Raw genomic sequence first — 23,103 nt, 5'->3', positions numbered from 1 at the left:
CAGGTTTCACTCTCTGCGAATTCCCCTCTTTCTGAGATATCTCACTCCCTGCCGTTTCTGATTTCTCGTCATGTAATTGCTCTAAAACTTCTTGTCCTTTTGTAAGTGCCTCCTGGCATCTGCCATCTGTAAGGCAACTATGGACCATTTTCCAAAGGGGTATCATCCCACCCTCTAATATGCCCTGCTCAGAAGCAAAGTCAAGATCTTTGCCTAATTTATCCCAACTAGGTACAGTAAGGCTGCCCGAAAATGCAAACCACGGTGCAGCGATATCTACTTTCTGTAAAAATCTCTGTAAAGTACTATGTTTCACCTCCAGACCTTTAGAACGTAACAGGCCATCTAGGGCCAGAAGAAGCGGACTGGAAGGTACGGCACCCATGACACAACAAAAGAAGCACAAAAACACAATGACAGAACAAGAGAAAGTAAAAGCGAAAGTACACAATGCAGCTGCTGCCCCGCTTTAGTCGCGGATCCCACTTACTTGGGACGATTTCCCGCTTTAATTGCGGGTCCCACTCACCTGGGACTACGGTGCACCCCCCTGATTGTTGAAAGTTCTGACTCCCGGGTTTCGGCACCACTTGTTGCGTTGTCGCGCGACTTCTTGCCCGCAAGAAAGACGCAACCCAAGAATCTTCTTTCAACAACTTTATTCAGGCCCCTGATAGCTTCTTCTACTCCGAATCTCTTTGGGATGCCCCTCCCAGCCTTAATAAAGCATCTCAAGCCCCAATGCAAAGCAGCCACGTGGAGCTTTCTCATAGAGTGATGAAAAGTCATGCGCCAACTCTCCCAAACAAGGAGTTGTTTGTCACAGACCACAGCGGAGCCAGCGCCATCATGTAATAGTGACCATAATTTGCATAAACGGCAGAAGCGGCTCACCACAGCTAGCAAAGCAATAAAACTTCTTTTCCTTTTTCTTAAAACTGTGTTCTCATTATTGGATTGGCATCAGAAACAGGACTGAGTTTCAGTAACAAATTTGGTACCCCAGTTGGAATCCAAGATCAGCCTATACTCCAGCTTTTTTTGGGCTGGTTCTGCTCTTCAAGGAACCCCACTTCCATGCTGAAGATGCAAGGTGCTGTCAAATTTGTTGAGAGCCAACTGCAGGAGAGTTAGAAAGCAGGTAAGTTTGTCATGGGTCAAACAAGAGGAGTTATTTTTATGAGTAAAGGGAGGGATTTAGGGACAATCTCAGCAACTGTGGAAGCTCTTTTTGCTTCATGGAACCTAAATGGTACAGGTTGCTCCATCATGGTCCACTGTGAGAAAAAGGAAACTGCAAAGCTGTGACATCCTTGGTCATCTGGTAAGTCCCCCCAGTGTGTACACTGAAAGCCTTGATTCCACAGATCTGGTTCCTCTTCATGGAAATACCTAGTTTCTCTTTCTGCAGACAACTATGGTGATACTGGTGTAGGAGTCATGGTTAAGTGGGACTTGAGAACCTAGGGATATTTACTCCTTTGTTGTCTGTTCTAGGTTCTCATCTGTTTGTTGGCATTGGTTTTGGGAATTCCCTCTGGTTGTCTATTTTGTTTATGTCTGTTACTGCCCCTTTTAAGACATGGCCAGTACTGCATTGATTCTATAGATAGTCTCTTGGGAAAAATCTCTTTTTATTATTTAATATTTTTTTAGTAGATGGACACAATGCCTTTATTTTATTTTTATGTGGTGCTGAAGATCGAACCCAGTGCCTTACATGTGCCAGGCAAGTGCTCTGCCAATTGAGCCACAACCCCAGCCCCTCTCTCTGTTTCTTTTTTGTACCATCTTGCCATTGCAGTTGGTCTGTCAGACGTAAAGTAAGCCGAAGAAAGGGCAACCTATAGGTATAAGCCTTTCTAAGAGAAAGCAGGTTATGGTAGCACAATCTGGCCTTCGAATGGTTTTTCAAGATTATTTACAATCTTGAAGTTGAAACTGGTCTGTCACAGGTAATGTATGAAAGTGATTATCTATGTATAGTTATTTATGCAGTTGCATGATAAGGGGTCTGAATGAATTTGAAGGTGCCAAAAAGGCACTGCTTCTGGTGTACGGAATAGCACCAGAAGAAAGGGTTAAAAAAAATTAAATCTTTTAAACTCTGTGCTGGCACTTGGCTCCAGGCATCAATAGATCCTCTCACTGTGGGTCAAGGACATTAGCCCTAAGCTAGAAAAAATATTCCAGAAAACCTCCCTGAGCTGTAGAAAAGTGGCCAAGGAGAACCTGGTATCTGCCCTGCCTTCCAGCCCCTTTTGCCCATGGTGGGTGAAGGGTGGTGAAGACTGTTGGCAACAAAAGATGTGGCAGTAGGTTCCAGCACTGTTAGTTTATGACTTGGGGATAAGAATAGTTTCCCCTTTTAAGATTGCACAGGACACCCTATTTGGCCAGGGGATATTTATCACTCGGGCAAAGCAATTGTTGCTATGACAATATCCCATCAAACTGAATGCTTGGGAATACTGGCAGGATAAACAACTGCACCCAGAAAAGAAAAAGACAGAAACTAAGGCCAACCTGTGTTTGGTAGGCAGCCTCTGTAAAGGCTCTTCAGGGAAGCCTAAAGAAAAGGATGAAAAGGGCCTCTTCCATTGCATATCAATCTGTCTAGTATAAGAAAAAGGCCCCAAAAGAAACTCTGGGTACAACTGACAGAGGGAAACTCACTTAAAGTTTGTGGAATTGTGATGATAATGGAGACAGGTCAGGCTCCTTTTAGGTAGTAGCTAGCAATAAACAGGGAAATGCAGGTAAGGTCACTAGTGTTCTTTAAATTACTTTAAAGTCTTTTTAAAACAACTTCCAAGGTAGACAAGAAAGCAAAGAGTGGTAACTAATTTGTAAAAAAGAAACAGAAGCAAGAGAGCTAGCTGGAAATCATGTCAGGAGAAAAGAATTAATGGGACTAACCCTTGATAGGGTCCATTGATATTGATGTAAAGCTAGAAATTATTGCTATAAGTGTTTCCAATTGTCTGGGAAGATTCCTTTAGTATCATAGGTGCACTAAGGTAACTTCTGACCAGATATCAACCCCAATGCCCACAATAACATGGGATTGACTTGTAGATGAAGTCCTCTTAAATAGGATGGACACCATAACAGTTCTGGAGAGGGCCAACTAAGTTAAAAAACTCCATGGCCCATTGTGAAGAAGGAGTTAAACACTTGCTTGGTAAAGAGTACAGAAGGTGGTTCCCAGCTCTCCTGGTAAACATCAAACAATAATAAATTTAGAGAGAGCATTGTCTCCTTTGTTGTTCTCTGATCATAGATGGCCCACTTTGTCTTGAGAGTGCTTTCTGCTTGAGATTCATTTTGATGTTACTTTATTTTTACCTTACTTCACTTTTAATAAAGTTCTCTTGCATGACTTTTGGTGTTTGACTTTAAATTTTCTTTCATTGGAACACAAGAACCAAAGTTTGGAGTTTCAGCTCCCTGTTTTCCTGTGGCATTCCAACTCCACGTAATGTAATCTGGGAGAAAAAAACATTAAGGCACAGTTTTTGTATATGCTGGATTGTCCAGTCTTCTCCTGGAATGAAATTTACTGTGTAAATTAAATGCACAGATAACATTTATAAGGATGGTTTCAGAATATGAATTTAAGAAAGGGTCTGAAACTAGAGAAGATTAAAAAAAGTTATAGGTATGGAAATATATTTTAGTATGGAAAATTAGAAGGCAAAAAAAATGTTTCTGGATAAGAAAGTGTTTTGTCCAGTAAAGTAACATTCTTGTGCTAAAGTCCAAGAAGAAAGAGGAGAAAGCTAAGGGTATAAACAAGTTGTGAATGTTTAAGTCAAAGAAGGTTTGCAGAAGGTAAAACCCCAAAATTTTGTGTAACATTGATTTGCTCTTATCAATTAAGATAATTTTCTTGTATCTGTTAGGTTTTATTACTTAGGGAACTAAGTCTTAAAGAAATTAGAATTTGTACCTGCATTTGTTTTTGTAAACCTTTAGCAGAGCAGGCTCTGTTTTCTTTTCCTAGGAAGCACTTGCACATGAAGTTGTTGCTTTAGGGTGAAAATGTTATCAGTACATTTAATTTACACAACAAAATTTATCTCAGGAGAGGGATCCTGACAGTCTAGCTTCTACAAAAAAACAAAAACAAACAAACAAACCAAAAAAAAAAAAAACAACAACAACAACAAAACAAAACAAAACAAAAAACCTTTGACTTAATCCTTTTTTTAAAGGTTATTTATGAAAATAATCCTGGTCAAAATTTTAAGTCATCAGTTTCTCTAACAATGATAAATCCTAATGAACATTAAACTTTAAATATTTTATAGCTCTTACAACTTGCATAAATTGGTACTCATCAATTTGAGGGTTTTTGTTTTGTTTTGTTTTATTTTTAAACAGGCAGAATAAACATATTGTAGGATATTGGGCAAAACTGACTCAATTAATGTTTTAAACATTTGTCCAGAAAAGAATGAATCTCCATTAATGCCTCTCTTTTGGTTAGCAGGAAACAGTTTTTATTTGGCTGCAGACAGGTTCAGAGGGCACAGCTTTTGCTATAATCAATCCCCTGAATCCCGAGTTCAGGTAGTTTCAGAGTTTTATATCCAGCATGTAAGGGGAGGGGATCAGAAGTTCACAGTCTGCAAAAGTTCACACAAAAGCAGCTTTTTCTTTCACTGTTTTGGGCAAGTTAACACTTCAAGGTCAACACCTGAGAAAGAGAGAGCTTCTTCTCCCCTTTCTTTCCTTCCCTGCCAGCTGTTACCATGGAGCCCAATTGGTATCTTCTCTTATCTTAAAAATGCAGACATCTCTGTGAAGCCCAGCTCAAGGCCAGAGGCCTTGCTTGCACATTTCTACAAACTACTATACTGGATACATTTGTGAAAAACTAGTAAGGGGGTGTCCAGCACCTGGAGTGCTGGTATCTTCCTGGCCAGTGGTCAAGTAAAACAGGGCAACAGGAAAATAGGAAGTTTATCTACATTGAACTCTTTTGCAGAGACATTTTTGCTGACAGTCCCTAAATCAGCCATGGTGAAGATTTCTGGAGAAGCCCAGTTAAGACTTTTCTGAGGAGAAAGGGGTGCCACTACATCCTTATAAAACAGAATTTTGGTTAAGATAACACTGATTACCTTTCTCAGGGTTCCTTCGGCCTAAAAGGTTGTAAAAAGTTTAAAACTCATTATCATTGGGAAGAGCTCAGAACATACTGTTCACTGTTTATCTTCCTGCCTCTCACACCCATTGTTTCCCAGAGCTTCATTGTTTGCTCTTCTCCTTCCTGGGCTCCTTGACAATGGGAAAACGTAAACATTTTACGTTTCAGTATTAGCCTTTTCCCATTGTGGTTGGGAAGGGATGAGTGTTTGTTTTGGTAGTATTGTTAGGTATTGGGAGATTCCCCCTGAAGTTAAGTTTCTGTCTCCCTAGAACATATTTTGTCCCCAGGTTATAATTTAATAGTACCGGTGCCCATTACCACATTCTTTGTGACTAGCAGTTTTCACTATCCCATAAGATAGGCAAGTTAATTGTCAGATAATGAGGGTAATGGACACCAATTAAATTTTTTTCACCCAAATTTAAAGACAACCCTGTGAGGTTAAGCATTCTAGTTCACTCCTTCATCGTAGAGTAGTGGGAAAATGAAAATAGAAGTTGACCCAAGTGGAGTTTATGAAGGGTTAAGGAAAATAATGTTCCTACAAGAGAGCCCCAAGGGAAAAAGCAAACTTTCATCTCTTCCTGGGTTCATTCCCCTGCATTTCTACCTGAAAGGACACTTGTAGAGTCCACACAAAGTCCAAAGACCATGCTGCACACTGGAATCTCACACAAGAGATAATTATTGTCAGTAGCCTGAGGCAAACCAACAAGGCTTACCTTGGAGGAGAGCAGCAGTGTGTGGCACTCATAGTGCAGCTTTATAGTCTGCAAGAGGAATTTCATAAGCTGTCAAGAAGTTGTGTCCTAAACTGGGGTGGGGTTGACTGTTTAGCAGGCATACATTCTTACGGGAAGTTAAACAGCATTGCCTCAGAATAGAAACTTTGGAGCCTCTAGATAAACTGGCTCCCAACCTAAAATGGTGAACCTGATGCCAATATTGATCTGATGCCAATACTGAAAGGCGAGTGACTCACCCGAGACAGAGATTCAACAAGAGATTTTGGTGGGGGGCTGCCCGAAGGGGAAGGAAAGGAGAGGCAGAGAGCAGAGACAGGAGAGGAGGAGAACAGAAATAAAGAGAGCAGTGAGAGGAGAGAAAGAAGAGTAAGAAAGCAGAGAGGAAGAGAGGAGGTGGCAGAGAGCGTGAGCTTGCAAGCTTGGGCTGAAGAAGGGTTGCCTAGGCGACGTGGCGGGTGCTGATTGGCAGGGTGACTCAGGAAAAGCTAGTGGACACTGTGTCCTGTGGAGATTGGTGGAGAAAAACCTTTGAATTTGGCACTCTTCAGCTTGGCGCCCTTGGGAGAGGAGGGGGAGGGGTAAGGGATTATGTGATGTTCTAGGGAGACAGAAACTTAACTTCAGGGGGAGTCTCCCAATACCCAACAATACTACCAAAACAAACACTCATCCCTTCCCAACCACAATGGGAAAAGGCTAATACTGAAACACTGGGCCCTAGAATTTTAAGTTTTCCCATTGTCAAGGAGCCCAGGAAGGAGAAGAGCAAACAATGAAGCTCTGGGTAACAATGGGTGTGAGAGGCAGGAAGATAAACAGTGAACAGTATGTTCTGAGCTCTTCCCAATGATAATGAGTTTTAAACTTTTTACAACTGCCTTCCTGAATTAAAATTTTAATCTATACACCTAGGTCCCTGACTGTCTGAACAGCACATCTGCAGTCTCCAAAGATCAAGTCACCCTCGTTGTAAACTGTAAAACTCAGACTCCTATAATCTGGGGGCAATTTCTGTACCCAGAAAAAGAGCCTTCACGTGCCTGATTGTTTGGCTTCATTGCAGAATAAAAGAAATGCTTTCTGATCCATTTGAGTTCTTCTGTCCTGGTTATTTGAATTTTCATTATGGTGCAAATACTGTGTTGGTTATTTTTGCATACAGGTTACAAAAAAATTCAGATTTAAGAACTAAAAATACACAGCCAAATAGAAGGTCATGGGCCAAGCCAAGAGCCTTAGTACCTTCCCAACATCTATCTATACAGCATGATGCTTTGACTATGTCCCTGTGGCTTTGAAATTTACATATTTTTTCTTTTTCCTAACCTTCTTCTCCCTGATCTTCTCCTTCCTGATCTTCCTTTCCCTAACCTCCCTGCTCCATCTTCTCCTTTCTGATCTACTCCCTAATCCATTTTCTCTGAATCACCTCTTTAAAAGCCCCCTATTCCTACTGATGGGCAAAATCATAGCCTTTGGGACAGGAGTATCCTGTGTTTCTCCTTTACTAGCAAAACAATACATATTTTTTCTTTTTTTTTTTTTCTCAAAACTGTGTCCTCATTATTAGATTGGCATCAGGGACAAGGACTGAGCTTTTGACAACATAGATTCCAGCAATTAGCCCCAATGCTTTTTAATGTCTGTATAGCAGGGACTCTGACCAATGCCTTTTTCTAGAATCTTAAGTCCCCAGATAGTATACTCAAATGGAAAACTTTCTACCAGTTTTCTCCTAGAAGCACAGGGAGTTTCATCTTTTCTTCTCTCATTCAAAACAAACTTTATTTCTTTCATTTTTGTCTTCTGCCACCATCTGTGGATTTATTTGAATCCATAAGAACCCAGAAAGAAATCACTGAGGCCTCCGATAAGCAAAAATAACCACATGGCTTCAGCACCATTATGAAAATACAAATAACCAGGACAGAAGCAGACCTCAAACGGATCAGCAAGCTTTCCTTTATTCCAGAGTGGAGTCAATCAATTAGACTCATTTTCTGGGCACAAAAATGGCTGCTGGTTACAGATGGAGTCTTGAGTTTTATAGTTTACAATGAGGATAGTTTAATTATTGGAGACTGAAGTAGGACATGTTGGTTTGGACAGTCGGGAAAGAAGTTGTAAAAAGCCTGAAACTCAATGTCACTGGGAAAAGCTCTGAACTTGGCCAGAATTCACTGTTTATCTTCTTCCTCTGTTACCCAGAGCTTCACTATTTGCTCTTCTTCCAGACTCATGGGAAAGAATAAAAGTCCAGAGCCCAGAGTTTCAGTATCAGCCTCCTCCCTTCAGGACCAATTGTGGTTGGGAAGGGATATTTGCTTTTGGTGGAGATGCTGGGGATTATAAGGTCCTTGCTTAGCATCTGGATGGCCATCTTAAGTGACAGCCACCATCTTAAGAAAAAGTTTCTCTTTCCTGTCCAAGGGCCTTTCTGAGAAAGGCTCACTGCTCCCTCATACCAACTCACACTTAACCACCCACATTAGAACCCGCCGTGCTCTAATCCCTGCCCGTATTGCCTCTCTCCATCTATGGAGAGATGTGACTTTATTTGTCAGCTCTTACAAACTCTCTTGTGTATCTCTGCCTGGTCTCCTTCTTTCATGGTTCCTAGCTTTCCTTTCAGGGATGAACCCAGGAAGGGATGACAGTTTACTTTCTTTCCCCAGGGGGCCCACTGTTACTGGGAAAGAGTTTACAAGGAGTGGATTAATGATTGCTTGCTCATCCCCTTCCTCCTGGTCATACAGTTTTTGGGGATTGTCATTTCTTTGTCCTGGGGGTGTCATTTTCCATCTCCTTCACCTACAGCCCATGTAGATTTCATTTGTCAGCAGAAGCAGTGAACTGTGTTCCTTTTTCAAACTCAAATTTTATTCCCATGGGCAAAGAGTGGCTGGAAGGCAGGGTGAAGGCCAGGTCCTTTTTACCCATTTCTCTAAAGACCAGGCAGCTTTCCTGGGATTTTTTTTCTTTTAATTTTTCCAGGACTATGTCCCTGACACACAGCAGGATGATTTGCAGCTTCCTGAGGCCTGGCTGAGAAGCAGTATTCCAGAAGGTCAACACTTGATTGAAAGGATTAAAGAAATTAAAAAACAAAAACACAAACCTTTCTTTTGGTGTCCTGCTATTCTAGCACATGAGAGCTGGCACCTTTTTGTCAGACTCCTTATTGTGCAATTGGATTCATGCCTGTACACATAGATTTCCTTTCAATTTTTGTATCCCTGACAGACCAACTCCAACTGCAAGATTGTACAATAGTAAGGACTAGACAGATACAGTAAAACATTATATTTTTCTTTCTTTCTTTTTTTTTTTTGAGAGAGAGAGAGAGAGAGAATTTTTTAATATTTATTTCTTAGTTTTCGGCAGACACAACATCTTTGTTTGCATGTGGTGCTGAGGATCGAACCCGGGCAGCATGCATGCTAGGCAAGGGCGCTGTAGCTTGAGCCACATCCCCAGCCCAAAACATTATATTTTTCTTAGCTAGGTTTATATCGATAGGTGGTGTTGTGGGACAGACAGATGTGACTGGTGGAGCCACAGGGTTAAGAGAATAATTCTATAAAATGGGCCCACTGTGCTGACCCCCACATGCTTTCCTTTCCAAGAAGATATTTACCCACAGCTCTCTGCCTGGCCTAAATGGACAGGATATATCGCATTCCTCAGCAAACTACCTGTTAACTGCAGGAGAAATTGTGGCCCACGATAATGTCCATGGGAGGAACTCAGGGGACTTTTACGAACAGTTCCTGAAACTCTGGGAGATAAGAATAGTTTCTCCTAACCATAAAATCTGTAGAAATGTGTGCTTAAGAATCCAATTAGGGGCTGGGGATAGACTTGGGGCAGCGTGTGTGGGCTGGGCCTTAACACAGGAGTTGTGCAGCCTAAGGCTTGCACCAGCCTAGACATTGAGCTTCTGACCAGTTGGTAGAATGCTTACCTAGAATGCTCAAAGCTTTGGGTTCAATCCCCTGCACCACCACCATCACACACACACACACACACACACACACACACACACACCCAATTAGAATCAGTCAGCATGGGCCAAAGTAACCTAGAGTTAGCATGGCAGTGGGGACTTGAAAATCTGATGTGATTTTGCTGTCAGTCAAAAGTCAAGAGGTGAACATGGATAAAGCTCTCTGGAAACTTCTCTGGAATCCTCAATAAACTGGATTGCAGGACAGGCACTTTGTCCCTCTCGTGTCTCAGAGGACCCACTCTCTCCCTAGAGAGTGTCCACTTTCACTTTCCTATACCTTCAGTAAACTCATACCTATTACTCTGAGTGACATGTCTGCACATTCTGGCTTGGTCACAAGAATGGAGTGATCCACACAGGAAGCAATCAAGGATACACTAATTTACAACTTTTATAACTCCCTGTAGGAAGGGACAATTTCTGGGGCAGGTTACCTTAGCAACAGATTGGAGCAGGGGCAGGCTATCTTGATAAGAGTGGAGGCAGGGCTCCTGAAGGTATTAACATTTCAATTCCTCAGGGGCAGTCTCCAACTTCCTGGATCCAAACTGGCCTCTATTTTCTCCATCTGACAGGATTGCCTATCTACACTGACTGCCTGTTTTTAATTCTGGCTTCAGAAATATCACAGTGAGTCCTATTAATTCGCACAATTAATATATATTACTGATGATGATGATGATGATGATGATGATGATGATAATGCCAGTGCAACACCCAGATCAATTAGTTCAGAATCTCCAGCTGGGACCCTTATTTACTTATTTTTTAATAGTTTAACGTTCTTTGTGGCGCTAGGGACCAAACCTAGGGCCTCACCCATACTAGGTGAACGCTCCACCACTGAGCTACATTTCCTGTCCTCCATTTTTCAAAGCTCCAGGGGCTGATGCCAATCTGGTTTGGGATGAGGAAACTAAGACTTCTGACTTAGACTACATTTCCCAGAGGCCTCCGCGGCCATTTCCGATTCCCCCACCTCCCAGCCCCACAGGCCTAGGGAAGGCGCGCCAAGGCTTTCACCCAATCGCGCGTCTCGGGTGGTAGTCGTCTCTCATCGTTCAGTTCCAGAGTCTGGCCGCCTAGAGAAGCCGGGGTCCTGATCCCCGCCGGGGTTGGCGGGTGCGCCCTTCCTTTTCCTGGGGCAGGTAGGGGAGAGAGGCGGGTTGGGAAGGGCCGGCATGTGTGGGCCAGGCCCCATCGTAGGGGTTCTGCTGCGTGAGGCTTGCTCCCGCCAGGACTTAAGCTTCTGACCAGACTGCCCACCTGTGCTAGCAAAGGTGTTTAGCATGAAGCTCTGTCGTGTTCTTTTTTACTTACCTCACCCACCTGGTCCCCTGTTTTGGTAGGGAATAGGGCCGGTTGTGGGCTGGTCCTTTTCCTTTCTTCTGAAGGACTTAGAACGACTTTTTCATGCTGCTTTCTTCTTTCTCAGATTGGCTAACGCAGGATTCCCTGCCATTACTTGGAAGAGACAGATGGCGCTAAGACTACCAAGACCCCAGATCCAGGCAAGTTGCATTTTCCTTTTCCTAGGAGATCCCAGTGCATTTCACTGAGGTGAGGTTTATGCCCAGTTGACCTGAAGATGCAGTGCTCTGTGTATGGGCCAAGCTGCTTGAGCCAATACAATTTCTCTCTATTGTTATTCCTTTATTTTCTTCTCCTTTACATAGTCAATCACCAGATTATTGCTGCACTTGCCTTCTACAGTGCTGGAAATGGAAAAGTAGTTGCAGACTTAGAGAAAATGGAAAGTAGACATATTTAGCACTTAGGCTATTGGTGAATGATTGGTGAATCATTCATGAAAGAAAGGCAACTCTCTTGAATTTCCTGCATAAGGTTATGGGTTTCATTCTCAGTACCTCCAAATTGTTATGGGCTAGGCTGTATGGGCAATGACTAAACAGACTCCATTTTGCCATAAGACTCAATGTCATGTAAGGAATGCTTCTCCCATGGGAACACCCCACCTCTGTACCTATCAACAGTTGTTTAACATAGCATGTTTGGCAAGCAAAATGGCAATTCTTATACAATGTAAAATTGTTTTCGTTTTTGTTCCCATTTTTGTGGAACAATGTACCCTGTCAGAGAATGATTGTCTAGGCCTTAGTAACCGTTCTTTAACTTGTACTTAACTAGGGTCGTTTTGACTTCTCCTTCTACTTATGATTTTTAGATCTCATGACGTTTATTTATGGTTTTTGAACCATAGCGACAGCCACTTATGATTAATATGGTTTTGAACTATAAAAGGTGTACTCAAACTCTGGAAGGATGTCAAAGGGTGTGTAGACTTGCAGTCTGCCCCTTAGCCCGCCAGCTGGTGGATCCAGACCGCCAACTGGTGAATAAAGATGGTTCCTTCTCCTGCTTTAAGATCTACTCAGTGATTTATTGCAATCTCTCCGTAACAAAAGAAGAACAAAACCTCAAAAGAAAATATATATAGTAGTACTCTATACAATTGGGAAAATTCAGAGTCATGATGTATGTCTTAGAACTTGGCACTGTATCTTAGTGTATATTGAGTTACTGGTTTGGAAAACAGTTTTTTCTCTCTTTTAAAAAATTCTTCCCCAGAGTCAGACCATGCTTCCTGTAAATTTTGGAGAGAAATCCAGTATCATTTTCCATGTCTTTCAGTTTATTCATTTGTTGTTTGAACAAATCCTAAACACTTCTGTGTTGGGCAGTGTTTTAGGCTAGGGAGCCAGCAGTGATCCAGGAAATCCTCACCCCCATGGAACTCACATCTGAGAGGTTACTGACAGTAAATACAAGCCTCTCCTGTCAGGTAATGAGAAATTACAGGATGGAAAATGAAGCAAGGCTCTGGGTAAAGAATGTAATGGAGAAAAAAGAAGAGGCAACAGAAGCAATCATCAATGAAGGGAGAAATGAGTAAAGGCCAGGCCCCCCAAAGCATGATTGTCATGTTGGAAGATCCCATGGTGAGTGTTATAGCCACCCCTCCCAGTTTTCTAGCTTCCTGATTCCCAGGACACAGTCTGAATTACCAGAAGCTGGCCTTGAACCTCTTGCTTTCCTTTTCTAGTGAAGTCATCCTGGTTTAGGCCTCAGGGGTGAGATGTAAACAGTGGTTCCTAGATGAGCAGAATTGGGTTTTGTTTTGCAGGAGTCATTGACATTTGGGGATGTCACTGTGACCTTTACCCGGCTGGAGTGGAGACACCTGGATGCTGTCCAGCAGGCCCTGTACAGGGATGTGGTGATGGAGAACTATGGGAATCTGGTGTCTGTGGGTAAGGATATCTTTCTTCTGAACTCAGAATTGGTTTACTGGACAACTTTGTGTTTTCATGGTGTGGTACATGGTGTGGGATATTAAAAAATCTTAAATGACTTAACAAAACAAAACAAAACAAAACATGGGCTTAGATGCTGGAGTCCTTCCACTCCTCAGGGAGATCAGAGTCATAGATGGATAACATTGTTGTTCAGACTAGCTCATTTCTCTGACTTTTCATGTTAAAACTTATCTGCCTCCAAATATAGGAGTTTCTCATCTATAAGAAGGACCCAGTTCTAATTGACTTTACCTCCTCTAGTTATGTTACTACATGACTTAGGCATGCTTAAAACTATCTTCTAGGCTTCCCTGACCCTTTAGACCTTCCAGTTTATATTGAGGTCTGGGATGATTCCTTGGGCTCATAACCATGGTCAGTTTGCTTTTCTTTCTCTATGAATAGGGCTTCTCTCTTCCAAACCCAAACTAATTACTCAGTTGGAGCAAGGAGAGGAGCCTTGGATGGAGGTGCAAGAGGTTCCCTCAGGTACTTTTGCTTATATTATTTTCAGGGGAACTTTATAACTGTACTTCATGCAAATACCAGTGACAAATAGCATTTATGGGAGGTGGAGGGGGGTGTTTTGAATGCTTTTGAAATAATTCCTTTTATTTTTGCTGTATAATTTCCTCTCTTCCCCAGATTATTGTGTAGGTTCTTTATATATTGACAGTTATAATTTGGAATTCCTTAGTCTGTCTTTCTGATTTAATTTTGGTTGTTATTTGAAATAGGATGTTTAAAATTTAGATGTAATATAAGCTAGCTGTTTCCTCTGGTATTTATTTATTATTTATGTGACATGCTAGCTGAGTGTTCTACCACTGAGCCACAATTCCAGCTCTGATATTTTAGTTTTTTATATTTTTTATAGCACATATTATCTTTATTGATTTGATACCTTTGATATTTGTTTTATCAATTTAGAGGACTAATAAATGTTTCTGTATATTCATTTTTTTAAGCACATGGTAGCACACTATGTTACATCTTACTTTTGTCACTGTTTGGTGCTTTGTCCTAATTTTTCTTTTTCTATGTTTCCCTCTCTTTGCTAGAATTTAGAAATGCTTATGGTATAAATTTTGTGCAGTATCCTTCACATACCTTTGTGACACACAGTTTCACTCCCCAGAGGCATCCTGTGTAAGGTTCACGTGGAAATTTCTAGATATGTGTGCTCTGTGTGAAATATATGTTTTTTTTTTTTGCTACAAGAAATTGAACCCAGCAGCGCTTAACCACTTTTCTATATTTTATTTTGAGACAGGGTCTTGCTGACTTGCTTAGGGCCTTGTTAAGTTGCTGATGCTGGACTTGAACTTTGCAATTCTCCTCCTCAGCCTCTTGAGCTGTTGGGCCTTTTAAAAATATTTTATTTTGAGGCTAAGTTGCTGACACTGGCTTTGAATTTGAGATCCTCTTGCTTAGCTTTCTGAACCGCTGGGATTACAGGTTTACACCACTATGCCTCGCTGTATATTCAATTTTTAAGCACATGGTAGCACACTATGTTACATCTTACTTTTGTCACTCATATTTTGGAAATCATTTCATATTGTTATGTCATTTAGAGCTGTCATTTTCTTCCTTCCTTCTGTCCATTCTTCTGTCTGTCCTTCCGTCCTTCCTTCCTTTCTTGATTGAAAGGGTGCTTAACCACTGAGCCACATCCCCAGCCCTTTTTTTTTGTGTGTTTTATTTATTTTGTGTTTTATTAGAGACTGAGTTTAGCTGGGTTGCTTAGGGCCTAAGTTGCTGAGATTGGGTTTGAATTTGTGATCCTCTGCCTCTGCCTCCTGAGATGCTGGGATCACAGGCATGAGCCATCATGCCTGGCCATATTGTAAATTTTAAGAAAGGTTTACTTAGTATTGTCTTTTACTTTGTATTGTCAACTAGAATGGTAATGATGGTTATGTTGGTCTTTTTGCATCTTTAGAGGATTGTGTCTAGGATTCTTCAGTTGAACTGGCTGTTAGGTTTGGTTACCTATATGTATGTAAAGGACATTTAACTCACAACTTTTATTTAAAGAAAAAGGTGTATTTATTTTTATTTTTAAATTTTTATTTATTTTAGTTTTTGGCACCTGGGATCGAACACAGGGGTGCTTACCCCATCCTTTTTATTTTTTATTTTAAGACAAGTTCTTGCCAAATAGTTTAGGGCCTTGTTAAGTTGCTAAGGTTGGCCTTCATCTTGACATCCTCCTGCTTTGAACTCCCAAATTGCTAGGACTACAGTCGTGTGCCACTGTGCCTGGCCTTCAAATAATTCTTTTGCTTATATTATTTTCAGGGGAACTTTTATAACTGAACTTCATGGAAAATACCAGTGACAAATAGCATTTATGGGAGGTGGAGGAGGGTGTTTTGAATGCTTTTTGAAATAATTCCGTTTATTTTTGCTGTGTATAATTTCTTCTCTTCCCCAAATTATTGTGTAGATTCTTTGTACATTGACAGTAATAACTCAGTATTCTTTATTCTGAGTTATATTCTGATCCCTCCAAGAAATTTTTATTTCTTCAAATCAAGCATAATTGCTGATTTTGTTAAGTGCTTTTTCAGCATTTATGGAAGTAATGTGTTTTCTCCCATTTGTGTTAGTATGGTAAATTTCATTTTCAGTTAGTGACCTTGCATTTTTTTTTTTAGAAGTTCATTTGGTCATGGTGTATTACATTACTCTAATATACCAGTGGATAATCATGTTTGCTAATCTTGTATTCAAATGTTTATACTGATATTTAAATATATTTACATTTTCTTTTTAATTTTTAATTTTTATTAAATATATATTTTTTAATTGTAGTTGGACACAATACTTTATTTTATTTATTTATTTTTATGTGGTGCTGAGGGTCGAACCCAGGACCTTGCACGTGCTAGGCGAGCACTGTACCACTGAGCCACAATCCCAGCCCCACATTTTCTTTTGTTTTTGGTGCTGGGGATTGAACCCAGGGCCTTTGTGTGTGCCATGTATGTACTCCACCATTGAGCTAAGCTATTCTCCGAGCCCTTCCTTTTTTGTTGTTGTTCTGGAGTGTAATTTAGTAATCCTGAGTGGCTGGGATTACTGGTATGCACTACCATGCCCAAGTTTTCATTAATTTCTTTGTTGGAGATCAGTGATTATTAAAATTCTTGCATGTATTAAATTACATGTTGGAGTAAAATTGTTGCCCCTACCTCTTTATTCAGTGTGTTCTCAGGTGTGCTGTTGTGGTTGATGTGAGGATCATGCTATGAAAACTGTTCCTATAGAGTATTTCATTGTTTGGCTATACTGCAGTTTATCACCTATATTTAGGCAGATGTTAGGGATTTTCTAGAATTTGTCTATTACAAATTCTATTCTCTATCCTTGTTAACACTTAATATTGTCAGTCTTTTGAAGTTAATCATTCTAGTTGGCTATGCAGTGGGTTTAACTTTCCATACCCATCCATTGTGGTTTTAATATCTATACCTTTGATATCTAATGAGATTAAAGACATTTTTAAATGTCTATTGGCTATTTTATTAAATAGTTATTCAAAATTCTCATTCTTTTAAAAATTTTTTTTATTCTTTTTAGTTATGCATGATAATGGAATGTATTTTGACATATTACACATACGTGGAGTATAATTTCCCATTTTTATTGTTATACATGATGTGGAGTTATGCTGTTTGGTTATTCATATATGAACATAGGAAAATAATGTCCAATTTCTACTGTCTTTCCTTTCCCTATTTCCCCTCCTTTCCTTTCATTCCCCTTTATCTAATCCATTGAACTTCTAGTGCCCCCGCCCAGCTTCTATATATCAGAGTGAACATCTGTATATCAGAGTTAGCATCTATATATCAGAGTGAACAGTCTTTAAATAAATTTGTATTTAACTATTGCACTGATTATTATTTCACTTAACTGACTCTGAGTTTAAAAATACATTGTTGAGCTGTGTGTGGTGGCACATGCCTGTAATCCCAATGACTGGGGAGATTGAGACAGGAGGATTGAAAGTTCAAGGCCAGCCTTGGCAATTTAGCAAGACTTTATTTCAAAATTAAAAAAAAAAATTGTTTTGAAAGTTCTGCTTTAATCCCCATTACTTATTTTTTAAAAATTTGTCCTCATTATTTAAACATGATAGCAGAATGCATTTCAACTCATTGTACATAAATGAAGCACAATTTCTCATTTTTCTGGATGTACATGATGCAGAGTCACACCATTCATGCAATTATACATGTACATAGGGTAGTAATGTCCGTCTCATTCTACCATCTTTTCCACCTCTACACCCCCTCCCTTCCCCTCACTTCCCTCTGCCCACTCCAAAGATCCTCCATTTTTCCCTAGCCTCCCCCCATTATGGATCAGCATCTGCATATCAGAGAAAACATTTAGACTTTGTTTTTTTGGGGGATTGGCTTAATTTGTTTAGCATAATATTTTCCAACTCTATCCATTTACCTGCAAATGCCATAATTTCATTTTTCTTTAAGGGTGAATAATATTCCACTGTATATATGTACCATATTTCCATTCATCTGTTGAGGGGCACTTAGGTTGATTCTATAGCTTAGCTATTCTGAATTGAGTTGCTAGAAACATTGATATGGCCACATCACTGTAGTATGCTGTCAAAATGCCCATTTTTAATTTTTAAAAAAATATTTTTTAGCTGTAGATGGACATAATACCTTTATTTTTATCTTTATGTGGTACTGAGAATTGAATGCAGTGCCTCATATATGCTAGATAAGCGCTCTACCACTGAGTCACAACCCTAGTCCCCAAATACCCATTTTTGATTACGTGTGTGGTATCATCCCTCTCTCTGGTTTGTACTTTTACAGTTGATGGACTTGTGATGAATAGAAAATTTTCCCAGTTTATCATTCATTTCCTTTTTTGTCATTGATTTTTTTTTTTTTTTGGTGTCTGCTTTTTTAAAACAATATTTATTATTTTTGTGTTCTTCCTGTTTTTATTTCCTTTCCCCATGTTCATGAAGGAATTATACTATGTGATTTTTAGAAACTTTATAGTTTGTCTTTTTTTTAATATGTTTTTTTTTTTTAGCTGTAGATGGACAGAATACCTTTATTTTTATTTTATTGATTTATTTTTATGCAGTGCTGAGGCTTGAACCCAGTGCTTCATATGTGCTAGGCTACCACTGAGCCCAAACCCCAGCCCTATAGTTTGTATTTTACATTTAGATTTATCATTCTTTTAGAAAGGATTTTTGTGCATTGTATGGAATAGATTTCATGTTTACTATTTCTCCCCAAAAATGTGTTAATGAAGAGTTTCCTTTTCCTCATCAATTTGTGTGCTACCTTTGTCACAAAGTGTTCATGTGTGTATCTTTCTCTTCATATAACTAATTTAACTTCACCTATTCTGCAATTAGTACCTTGGAAATTTCTCTAGTTAAATCATTACACATTAAATGTATAGGGGGCTGGGGATGTGGCTCAAGCAGTAGCGCGCTTGCCTGGCATGCGTGCGGCCCGGGTTCGATCCTCAGCACCACATACAAACAAAGATGTTGTGTCTGCCAAAAAAAAAAAAATAAATAAATATTAAAAATTCTCTCTCTCTTTAAAAAAAAAAAATGTATGTATCATCACAGCTGGATTTTTTTCTTACCGAGGTTTACCTTCAACTTACATTTCCTTGAAAAATAAGTCTTAGTGTTAGTATATGATGTATATAATTTTTCTCTAGAGTAATAAACATATAAATACAAGTAAGGGTATATAGTGGACATAATATCTATAGGTATAATATATACAAATACAATATCTATTTATCTATATTATTTTGTAAGAAAAATTTGTTTTCATGCCAGGCACAGTGGCACACGCCTGTAATCCCAGTGATTTGTGAGGCTGAGACAGGAGGATGGCAAGTTTGAGGCTAGCCTCAGCAATTTAATGAGACCCTAAGAAATTTATTGAGATGCTATCTCAAAAAATAAATAAAAATAGCTGGGATATAGCTCAGTTATTCCCTCCGTTCAATCTCCAGTATTCCCCCTCACTCCCCAATGCATTCAGTAAAAGAATTGGTCAGTGATTGTTGATTTCACAAGTTTGGCTGCATTAGTTTTTTAAAAACATTCTTGTCAAAATCATTTTGCTTAGTTTCTGTTGGTCTGTTAACTGTAAGCAGCTAGAGGAAAATTACATAGTTCACCTCATGTTAGAAATTTAGATTGTTATAATAAATTCTTGGCCCGAGAACTGTTTTGTTTCCTTAATTTTTTTGTCCTCCAAGACAGTAAATTTGGCATATTGTTGAATTCTCAGAGAAATGTAATTTTCAAGTTCTCAAATATCCTACTGACAAGAGTTTAGTTATCATGGCTTGCTTTGTGCACTTGGTTTTCCTCCCAAATTTGCATTTATCCTCACTTTTTTTTTTTTTACATAATACCTTTTATTTAATTTATTTTTTATATGTGGTGCTGAGGATTGAACCCAGGGCCTCACATGTACTAGGTGAACGCTCTACTGCTGACCCACAATCCCAGCCACTTTTTTTTTTTTTTAGTTCTAGTTGGACAAAATACCTTTATTTTATTTCTTTTTATGTGGTGCTGAGGATCAAACCCAGCACCTTGCATGTCCTAGATGAGCGCTGTACCCCTGAGCCACAACCCCAGCCCCTCTCACATTCTTTTTCTTCCTTTTCCTCCCCTCCCCTCCCCTCTCCTCCCCTCTGCTGTTTTCTGTGTTATTTTTTTATCAACCTCTTAGGTGCTCATTGCATTCTCTATATACATGTTTAAAGTTCTTCTATTTCTTCCTGAATCCTACTTCTCCTGTCATTACTCTTGCCATCTCAGCAAGAATCACAAATGAGACACATTGATAATTTACTTATCTCTTAGTCATGCAGAATAGAACATTACTCTCATTTTCAGTTTGCTAATAAAGAGGACATTTGAATTCTTAAAATTTTCTTTCAGTCCAAGAGTATTGGCCTAAAACAAAGATGTCAGCCCTAAGGCAAAATCCTTCTGAAGGATCTGTTCTTGGAGAGCAAGCAAAAACTCTCATGTTGGAAAGAGGCCTGGATTGGGAGAGCAGAAACTCCACAGAGAAGAAATCCTATAAATGCAAGGAATGTGGGAAAGTCTTCAAATATAACACCTCCTTTATTAGCCACCAGAGAAACCACACTCATGAGAAACCGTATAAATGTAAAGAATGTGGGATAGCTTTTATGAGCAGTTCATCTCTTTTAAATCATCATCAAATTCATTTGGGCAGTCCACCTTATAGATGTAGTAAATGTGGGAAATTCTTCAAGAAGCCATCAACATTTATTAACCATCAGAAGAATGAATCTAGAGAAAAATCCCATAAATGCAATGAATGTGGAAAAGCTTTCAGAAAGAATTCTATCCTTTTAAGTCATCAGAGAGTTCACACTGGCCAGAAACCCTACAAATGTGAAATCTGTGGGAAAGTCTTCGCTCAGAATTCATCCCTTACTCAGCACAAAAGAATACATAGTGGAGAGAAACCTTTTAAATGTAATTCATGTGGAAAAGCTTTCAGGGATAGATCAACTATATTGCAACACCAAAGAATCCATACTGGTGAGAAACCATATATGTGTAATGAATGTGGAAAAGCTTTTTGGAAGAGCTCAGCTCTTAATAATCATCGAAGAATGCATATAGGAGAGAAACCCTATCACTGTAATCAATGAGGGAAATCTTTCAGGTACCGCTCATCTTTGATTTATCATCAAAAGACTCATAGTGGAAATAAACCCTATCAGTGTAAAGACTAGGAAAGCTTTCATGAAGACCTCACCCTTCCTGGACATCAGAAAATTCATACTGGAGAAAAATCCTATCAATATAAGAAGTGTAGGAAGTTGTTTTGGCACCACTCAGGTCTTATTGAGCATCAGAGGCTGCATACCAGAAAAAAACCTTACAAATGTAATGAATGAAGGAACGAGTTCAGCCCTTAAACAATATAAGAAAATTCATAATCAAGAAAGAGCAGTCTAATGTTAGTGTGGTAACTCATGCAGGAGTGGTTTATTCCTTCCTATCATTAGAGGAGACATTCAATAAATTACATATTTGAAAAAATATTCTGTGTTCCTCTGGGAGAAGTTACTTGTGAGGATGTTCATTGTAATGTGGTTTGCAAGAATGAAGTATTTGGAATCTAAGTATCTATCAACATGGGAATAGTTACAAAAGAATACTGTGTACCAGTTGAAAAAAATGGGGTAGAGCTCTGAATAGGACCTTGCAAAACTTGCAAGCTTCCTGCCTCAGCCTCCCAAGTTATTGGAATTATAGGCATGTGCCACCACATCTGGCTTAATATAGTTTTCTAAAACAGAAAATTTAGAAGCTATAAAAATCAAACAAAAGATATATTTTACATAAACACTAAAAGCTGTTCATGACCAGAGACTTCACAATATTAAAACACAAAGAGTCAGAAATGGGGAAAGTATTACCACTACATGTTTAACAGATACTAGAGAGAGCTTAAAAATATGTGAGACAGGGCTGAGGCTGTAGTTCAGCGGCAGAGCGCTTGCCTAGCATCTGCAAGGCACTGGGTTCGAGCCTCAGCACCACATAAAAATAAAATAAAGGTATTCTGTCCATCTACAACTACAAAAAAAATAAAAAAAAATATGTGAGACAAATCCTAGCAGAGATGTGGTCTTGGAAACTATTGTGCAGTTATCAAGAAAGAAATATAAATGGTTAAAATAAAAAGAAATGGCCAAATATAGTGATCTGTGAATCAGATTTGGGAGCACCTGTTTGGCGAAAATCAGTGAAACTATCTTGTGCTTTTAAGGGTACAAGAACTTTGGTATATTTACATATTATTGAAGGAATTGTGAATAATGTGCTTGGTGGTGAGAAGCATAGCTTGACTTACCCACTTTGCCCTTTAACTTAACATTTCTTTCTACTTAGTAATATCTAATAAAAACTAAAGATGGTAGCTGGACGTGGTGGCGCACACATGTAATCCCAGCGGTTCAGAAGGCTGAGATAGGAGGATTGCAGGTTTAAAGCCAGCCTCAGCAAAAGCAAGGTGCTAAGCAACTCATTGAGATCCTGTGTCTAAATAAAATACAAAATAGGCTTGGGATGTGGCTCAATGGCCTAGTGACCCTGAGTTGAATCCCCGTTACCCACCCCTCCAAAGTATTTTTACTTTTCTTTTGAAAAGTTGGAGTTGTTGTAATGCTTGTTTTCAGGGCAGTGGTTTTATTAAGATACCTGCATTCTTTGTACTACCGTGCTATTATTTATCATTAAGTCAGGTTTTTATTTTGGGGGGTGAGTACCAGGGACTGAACCCAGGGACACTTAACACTGAGCCACAGAAAGATGGGGTCTTTCTGAGTAGCTTAGAGCCTTGCTAAGTGCCTGAGGCTGTCCTTGAATTTGTAATCCTCCTTCCTTAGCTTCCTGAGTGGTTGGGATTACAGGAATGGGCCACCATGCCCGGCCAAATCAGTTAATATTTTGATGGGTTTCATTTGTATGAACTGACAGGAAAAGATTTCTCAGACATTAAGAGGGAAAAAAAGCCAAATCACAGAATAATGGTGTAGTACCTGTTGCATACATTATTACTTGAGCCTTTATGACAAAAAAATATATCACTGATAGAGTTGAATTGGCCACTCAAAAAGTGATTGGTGAAAACTGGTTAAGCTGCTTTGGATAAGTTTGACAATGTAAATATATATCTGTTAAATACATGTTCTTATTGATCCAGAAATGCCACTCAAATTTAAGGAAATAGTCTAGTGTACAGAGATTGCATTGCTCATCAATGTACTAGTTATAGTAAATTC

General features: G+C 39.4%; 1 protein-coding gene across 1 annotated transcript; it reads left to right on the top strand.

Moving 5' to 3' along the window:
- Positions 1 to 11,058: 11,058 nt before the first annotated feature.
- Znf485 (zinc finger protein 485) lies at positions 11,059 to 21,357 on the top strand. Its single transcript, XM_015498928.2, is given in 7 exon segments — positions 11,059 to 11,193; positions 11,349 to 11,424; positions 12,717 to 12,873; positions 13,059 to 13,185; positions 13,636 to 13,719; positions 20,213 to 21,206; positions 21,208 to 21,357. Coding segments are annotated over 5 exon segments (1,335 nt in total). The 5' UTR covers positions 11,059 to 11,193; positions 11,349 to 11,424; positions 12,717 to 12,807; the 3' UTR covers positions 21,272 to 21,357.
- The last annotated feature ends 1,746 nt before the right edge of the window (positions 21,358 to 23,103 follow it).

The sequence above is a fragment of the Marmota marmota genome, unplaced genomic scaffold (genome assembly GCF_001458135.2).
Source record: "Marmota marmota marmota unplaced genomic scaffold, marMar, whole genome shotgun sequence".
In the NCBI taxonomy this organism is placed as follows: domain Eukaryota; kingdom Metazoa; phylum Chordata; class Mammalia; order Rodentia; family Sciuridae; genus Marmota; species Marmota marmota.
The sequence above is the reverse complement of the archived record's forward strand: the minus strand, read 5'-3'. Positions and strand labels throughout refer to the sequence as shown.